Source organism: Choristoneura fumiferana, chromosome 15 (genome assembly GCF_025370935.1).
Source record: "Choristoneura fumiferana chromosome 15, NRCan_CFum_1, whole genome shotgun sequence".
NCBI lineage: Eukaryota > Metazoa > Arthropoda > Insecta > Lepidoptera > Tortricidae > Choristoneura > Choristoneura fumiferana.
The window spans coordinates 12,884,974-12,893,036 of record NC_133486.1 but is presented as its reverse complement, the minus strand read 5'-3'; the positions used below and the strand labels follow the sequence as shown (position 1 = coordinate 12,893,036).

The window sequence follows — 8,063 nt, the reverse complement described above, 5'->3', positions numbered from 1 at the left end:
CCAAGCATAGCTCTCTCCATGGCTCGTTGCGTGACTCTGAGCCTCACTAAAAGGGCAACGGTCAAGGACCTCTCAGCGCCATAAGTCATCACTGGCAACACACACTGGTCGAAGACTCTAGTCCTAGTGCCTTCGGGCACTTACTGCAATATCCCTGATTAATTTTAAAACACCTTTTAATTTAAAAATTTCTGTAATCAAATCAAATCAGGGTATGTAACAAAGTACCTGTAAACGCGGCAGACAGCCTGCGTGTCGTGGCAGGGGTTCCAACTGGCGTCGAACACGATCACGCGGTTGGCTCCGACCAGGTTGATGCCGAGCGAACCGGCGCGCGTCGACACAAGGAACAGGTATATGTGGGGATTCGCGTTGAACTCGTTTATAAGCTTCTCGCGCTCCAAAGCGTGCGTGGAACCGTCCAGACCTGGCGGAGAAAATACACGTTTATCAATATATCCTTAAATCAAGGGTGAATGGATTTTCGCTAGTGGTTACAAAAATCAATTTATTTCTTCTTCAATTTCTATTTTTTGACGTGATTTTTGTCCACCTTCATCATTAGTGAAGCATGATGGTCATTATCATTAGTGAAGCTCAAAAGCCTAAGTAGAACAATAATATTCTGATTTTAAATAATACTTACGGTAATAATTAGTGTTTCTCTCCCACAAGCAATTCGTCCCCGGAATGTAATTTCTTTCCAGAAAGTCTTCAATGAGATTCAAAGTGAACAAACTCTGGCTGAAAAGGAGTATTCTGTCACCCATCTTTATGCTCTCATTCAGCAAGTAAAAGAAAAGTTCCATCTTAGAGGAATTCTCTATAATGCCTGGTATATAATCTTTTAAAAGTTCAGCTGCCCAGTCATAGGTCATCTCCTCAGCTTTCTTTACTAACGCCAATTCTTCTTCTCTGTTTAATTTTTCTTCTTTCTCACTCTCCTCAGATTCCGAATCATCTTTTTCTTTTGGTGCTTTTGAGTCCTTCTTTGTTTTGGACCCTTTTGGCCTGCCACGCGGTCTGGGCTTTTCCGCTTTTTTATTTTCTCTGCTTTTTCCTTTCTGTTTCGTTTTCTTACCACTTTCTTCTTCAGATTCAGATGCATCGCTCCTGATCACATTCGATTTAGCTGGCTTTTTCTTCTTATCCCCTGCTTTGCTTTTGTTATCCTTCGCTAAACTTGAAATTTCTGGTTTTCCCTTTTTGGTATCGTTTTTGACAATCATCTTCGTGTCTAAGTCAGCGATTTTGACTTCACCATCTGATTCAGATTTCTCAGTTTTCTCTTCGGCTTTAAGTTTATCAACTTCCGTCTTAATTGTGTCTAGAGGCCAGGAAGTTAGTGGGCTTCCAGAGCTATTGCTTCCCAGGGGCGGTTTCGTTTCAAGTGCTGGATAATTGGGGAACGGATAGTTGCCGTTTCCATTATTTTCCGCTTGGTTGGGAAAGCCTGGCATGTTCGTTTGATTGTAATTAAATGCTGGATTTCCGTATGGCACAGCTGGTGCTGCATTCCCAGATCCCGCTGCCTCGGATTTAATTTCGTCTGATAGAAAACCAGCAGTATTGTTAGGTTCGTTTTTGATTTGAGCTTGTCCCTGACTGCCAGGTACATTTGACGGAACGTTATTAGAATAGCCAGGATAGTTCGGTGGATGATTACCGAACTGATTCTGTGGAAAACCAGGGCCGTCGTTCGGTTTAGTTTCATTAGATTGGAAGCCTTGAGCGTCGGTAGGATCTGATTTTATAGCGGCTTGTGCCTCTTCCTTGGGCGTCTGGTTGGGCGGCATATTATTGGGATATGCGGGGAAGTTTGCTCTATTTTCATATTGGTTGTATGGTGGTGGGTTGGTTCCGTACGGAGCGTCGGTGCCTGCATAAGGCGGCGGGTAGGGCTGGTTAGGGTACCCGCCCGGTGGAGCTTGGTTATTCGGGTACGGTCCTGTAGGAGCGTTCGGGTTGAAGTCTGGGAAACCTGGCGCGTTCTGATAAGAACCTTGATATGGTGGCCGGGGCTGGCTCCCGTAACTCGTGCCTGGCACTTGATCTTGATTGTTAGCGTAGGGCTGCAGTGAGGTCCCTGAATAGGGGGTGTCATTTGAAGGTGGATTATAGTTTGGTGGGTATTGTTGGGGGTTATTGAACTCGGATGGAGGATTCCCTCTGTAATCCTGGGGAGGCTGGTTGTTGGGGTACTGAGGATTGTTGTAGTACCCTGAATTGCCGTAATAGTTGCTGTTGCCCCAATAGTTTTGATTGTAGTTTTGGTTGCACTCTGGATTGTTTTGAGGGTACTGGTTGGGGTAGTTACTGTCATAAGGAGGTTGCTGAGGGTAGTAATTCCCGGGGTAATTTTGGTTATAACTCTGGTTCGGCGGGTAGTAGCCAGGCCCTTGGTTCTGGTAGTTGTAGGGGGGATACTGTCCACCAGGTTGGTCGGGTCTGTAATTTTGAGGAGGTCCATAAGGTCCATTGGGAGGGTAGGGAGCATTGCCATAGGGCATATCAGGCCGCGGCATCATAGAGCCTGTTGATGTGTTTGGAGGAATGGTCGCGGCTGGCTTTTTAGGTGCACCCTGTGAATAAAGTGTTTAGTTACGACTGGAAATATTCAATTAGTATTGTTTGTTTGTCAGCAACTCTAATCGATTACATTACGTACGTAAAAGTTTGAAGAGAGCAAGAGAGAAGCCCGTAGCTTAATGTAAATAAAATTTAAGTTTACGTTTAATTCATTGCATTATTATTTACCCTAGTTTTGGCAGCTCTTCTCGGCTGGTTCTTGCTGTTCCGCGCTCGACCCGCCTTTGTCACTCCTCCTAATTCTTCGAGGTCTAAATCGTCTTCGATTGCAGCATTAACTTCACTCCGCTTCCGCAAAAAGTTGTACAAAACGTCGGGGTGATTCCATATCTGTAAAAAAAGTTATCTTTAGCTTTCCTATTAATTAAAGCTTTTGTTGAACCTAGCAAGATTAGCTCAAGCCGCTTTTTGCCGCTCATAGTTATATTTCATTTCAAATAAATAAACTGCATAACTCTTTGAAGTTTGAAATTTGATAGAGCTTTACTTTTACCAAGTCAAACTTGGTAGCGATGTTCATATCGATTTTTCTAATATGGCTTGTTTAAATACTATGTGTTATATGCTCTGCAGACTACAACTCTGCCTGTGCTCATCTCGCGGCGCCGCCGGCACCGGTCTCAAGCCCGGATAAAAGATGAGGGTTTAGTGATTGGTGTGCTAAATCAGTTTTCTCAGCCGATTTCCACAAAGAGAGAGAGAGAGAAAGAACTACATACAACTTACCTTGCAGCAAATAGCGAAAGCTTTCAAGGGATTCGGCACGGACGTTGAGCGAACGACTTCATTCATGAACCTGTCATATAGTTTCCGCTGCAACGGGGTCATGCGCACTAAAAGCACGTATTCTTCCTTTTGCGGTAAAGTTGACTGTAATACTGCATGAGATCGCCTGTAAATGGAAACACAGATTACACCGCAGATCACACTACATACTGACTCGATCAGTGACGAGGCGCGGTAGTATCCTGATTCCCGCCAGATTGCATAAATGTTTTTACATAACGACAGGGCTGAAAAATATGGCTAAGATTGTGTATGACACTTCCCCCTCCCCCTTCTTCTATCAGTCATTTCGACTTTCCAGGTTGCTTAACGAAAATACTGCTAATGTTGCAAACGGGAACTCGGGAGAAAAAGTCAATGGCGTAGGAAGGTCCTCCTCGGGAGGAGGAGATTTAATAAAGAATGTTTTTACCTTTGCACGAAACCGACAAGTAGGGAATGCAACACATGGGCGCGGTATCTCATAAGCCGGATGTCCTGCGGCGTAGAATCGATACACTGGCCGTTCTGTATGGGCCGCTCGAACATGTTGCAGAACTCTGTCTTGCTGCCCAAGTAGTTCGGTCGCACGAAGTCTACCATGCACCAGTATTCCAGCAGGTTGTTTTGGAGGGGATAACCTGTGGAGTAAATGGTTTATAACGGATTTTTCTTACGCTACGGTTAAGTGAACCCTGGTACGCCAAAAGCAAGATATGGCTATATTGGCACCATTTTCCAGTTACCAGTGCAAAATAAAATTTTGATGCGCTTTTTGAAAAGCGCGGAAGCGATGTAGACAATCTCGCTCGATCTTGATCAAGGGCTAGAGCCGGCGTTGGACTTCATACCCTAATATGGTCAGCATCAAAAGAAGCTGCCTGCGAACTTTTGTACTTTGTCGTTTTACAGCAACGTACTTACCACCATACAAATTTGGCAAATGTGCTAATACGACAAAGTAAAAAAGTGATCCGCTAATTTTGATGCTGACTGTACCATCCGTCAAAGTAACGCCTATATAATATAATTCAATAATTATATCAACAGAATCTTACCAGTAAGAACGACTCGACGCTTGGTCCTCATTTGCTTCAAAGCGTATGATATGTTCGAATGAGAGTTTTTGATTCTATGTCCTTCGTCACATATCACCAAATCGGGTCCGGGCCGAACTAGGGCTTCGTACATCTCTGAAAATCAAAGCAAAACCATTAGTGACGTCTCAATCTAAAACAAATTCGGTTTGCAGATCAAGCTTAGTGGCGTGCTAATGAAAAATGCCTACATTCAGCTCAGCAATGAACTGACAGGTCGATGATGATGATGATGATAGTTTCAATCACAATAATAAACAAAATAAAAGTGCCACAAATTTAGACTACATTTACTAAAGAAACTATTTTTTATATACTAGATGAAAAACCCGGCTTCGCTCGGTAAAATTAGACTCATAATAATATGTTTTGAAAAAAATGTTTTGCCACTGTAAAGACTGTCGTACTTATTCGAAAAATCTGAATATATTCCCAGCCTTAGTATTATCACAAACGTACTTTCACAGCTAACCTACGTATCGGTGTATTTCACCAGTAGATATTCTGCTAAATCTTATTTGCCCAAATAACTATGATCTCTGTCTCATAATCAAATAAATTAAACCTAAAGAGCCCCATATACGGTACGATTCGTCTGTACGATCGATCTGATAAAAATCGACGAATCGTACCGTGTGTGGGCCCTTAAGGTAAGCTCCTGGTTAGCTCATGAGCAATGTCCCGTTAGATGGCGCTGTTATCAATAGTTCTTTTTTCAGGTTTTTTTCGTAAATTATGAAGAATTATTTCACCAAACACTAGTGGCGGGAGTATCTAAGCGTAACCGATTTTTTGACCCCACACTCGAATGAAATATTCCGCCAAAAGCCGCAAACGAGGTGCTTTACTTTGAACGTCATTGCGGCCGTATACGGACACTAGGAGCTCACGCACACACTCAAATAGACAGCGCCAGCTAGCGAAAGCCTATTGCGACACTTAGCTACCCGATCGGGGTACTCCTTCGAGTAATATTCACACTTTTTATATCGAGTCACGAAATTTTGTACTAACTGTACTTACTCGAAAATTTTACTACGACCTATAAAATCTATAAGTATTTTATGATAATTAGAAAGCAGGGTCTTGGATAACTGTTCGCATATTATAATACGAGCCAAACGCCTTTCAAGTGGTCATAATATGTGTACGATAAATTGAGAAATTACCGAGATTCTGACCCACGGTTTCTTGTCTTGGTTGATGGTCTTGCTATTATTCAGGTTATATTTATATGTTACTTTTCGTAGTTACTACTCTTGCTAAAGTGGTCATGGTCGTCGGTTGAAAATCGGTAGCAAATCTACAGGACGAGTTCTTGGGAAAATAGTGCGGTGGTTTGTCCTTACTTCCACGCCGCAGAGCTGGATTGGAATTCGTAGTTGGCATAAGAGAGCGCTGCCACCAGGGCTCTTAGTCATCTTGTACGACACGCACAGGAATGCACAGGCAATCAAGTTTATCAAGGGCATCCGTAAAGCCAAAGTCCCTTAAGACACTGTTACACATGCTCTTTAGTAGCAAGAAAGCATGCTACTATTGAGCAAATGCTAGCTAGTAGCATGGTGTGAACAGGACATGCTACTATCGAGCATGCTTATAGTGGCAAGCCGAGACGGGGTGGAAGGGGAAAGGTAATAAGCAAGTGTGAACGCGTTTGCTTCAGTTCCAGTAACGAGCATGTGTAACAGTGCCTTTAGACATACCTAATATTTATGAACAGTGCTTCGTGTAAGCTCTTTCTATCAAAAGAGGTAATAAAATCCATACAGAGTTTACTATCTCCTAATTATCATCATCATCATCACTCAATTTCTGTGGTAAGACTTTGGTAGAGAATTAGTAATCATAACTGCTAATATAAATTATTAATAAGTTGCTAACCATGAAAAGAGTTGACGAAAGTTTATCTAGGCTTCTGCATCTGGATTTCTCAGTTCGTATATATAATTACTAGCTTAATCCCGCGGCTTCGCTCCCGTTGAAGAAAAAAATCTACTCTGTAGTGTAGGTATTCGAATTAAAAAAAAAACTTCTTGCACCTCTGCGATCCTCAAGGAATACGTTTGCCAAATATCATGCATTTTTAGGCCATGTGCATGGGCCTTATAGTATATAAATACTTACGAATACTTACATAACAGCAAAAGTTCACCCCCACTCGCGATAACTGCGCCGATCAAATTGCGGTAAAAATTTATCCCGTGCTTTTTTACCTACTTATCTATAAATTCGATTTTGTTAGGATATCATAACCGATGATTTGGCACAATCAGCAGAAGACTACGAGCAGTTCCAAAACATCTACACTCCCTTTGTACCTTCGAGTCGAAAACAGTTGTCGATTCGTATCAAATAACTACCTATTGTAAGTATTATCTGCTAGGATTTTTTCCGACCCAGCAGGCTTGTAGTCGTGTGTACTGGATTATTGGCAGTGTTTCTTTGGATGTTCGTGCGATGGAACTATTGCGTTTTTTTTGCATTAGTTCCTTTACAAGACTTGAAGGAAAAACTGCGTATTTTTTTGCTTTTGTTCCTTTCGCAGTAGCATCTTCAGTTCTTGCAAAGGTACAAAGGCGGAAAATAACGCAGTTCTTTCTTCAAGGTCTGTGAAGGAACTAGAACTATCGCAAATAATCCGTCGTACTTGCAGACACGGGCACGTTCAGTTTAGCTGACACGTCATCATCGGAGACAGATGTTGCATCAAACCTAATTCGAAGCAGTCAAGCTCATAGGTAGCTGAACAGTTTGTACTTTGTCACAGCAAGCTACAGTGCTAAAATGAGCATTTCTAAAAAGTTTGTACATTTGATTTGCGACTCCGATTTGGGTAAAAATTTGCAGGTAGATTTAGTCTCCCGAAATGTCCATTAATTTGTATGGAGTTCCTTTTTGTTTACCGCACCGCAATCCATAGTTTTGGTAACAAAAAAGGAAATTTCCATACAAACAAATGGGACATTTTGAGAGACTATGTTATTACGACTCAATATCGTTCACTCTACAACAATCTGCAATTTTTTATCAACAAATAGGAGTCGCAAATCAAATGTACAAACTTTATTTGAAATGCTCAAATAGTTTTACATGTCCTCAAATACTTAGAGTAAAAAGGGAATGTCTTTACTTTGCTACTTTTTGATCGCTCTTTGCTTGTAGTATCTACGGCTAACTAGTCTGGTTGACCGGCAGTGGGTATAAAATTTGTAATTTTCCCGCTGGTACAGTAAATTCATATCCCAATTATCATGCCAATATTATGCTTATAAATCAAGTAACTATTTGGAAACAATATATTTTTAGACACGGAGTAATATTTACCTCGACGTTTCGGCAAACATTACAGTGGCCGTGGTCACGGGTAGACTGAAGTGTGGGGTGACAAATAAAAATGACCAAGTGCGGGTAGTTCGAAGGACTCGCGCTGCTAGGCAGACTTGACACCCACACTTCAGTCTACTCGTGACCACGGCCACTGTAATGTTGCCAAAACGTCAAGGTAAATATTACTCGAGTGTGTTAGCGTGATAAGTCCTGTGCGTGGTATTTTGATTAATTCCAGTTTCTTTTAATTATTTTGTTGCTCTATTCCTCTCATCTGTCCGA

At 41.8% G+C, this 8,063-nt stretch overlaps 1 protein-coding gene across 1 annotated transcript; it reads right to left on the bottom strand.

The window, feature by feature from the left end:
• Positions 1-228: 228 nt before the first annotated feature.
• Positions 229-4,547, bottom strand: LOC141435464 (uncharacterized; the record flags this gene model as incomplete). The annotated part of the gene is given in 6 exon segments (XM_074098147.1): positions 229-427; positions 647-2,582; positions 2,758-2,919; positions 3,316-3,481; positions 3,788-3,995; positions 4,413-4,547. Coding segments are annotated over 6 exon segments (2,806 nt in total), but the record flags the coding sequence as incomplete, so codon positions are not given.
• Positions 4,548-8,063: the final 3,516 nt, after the last annotated feature.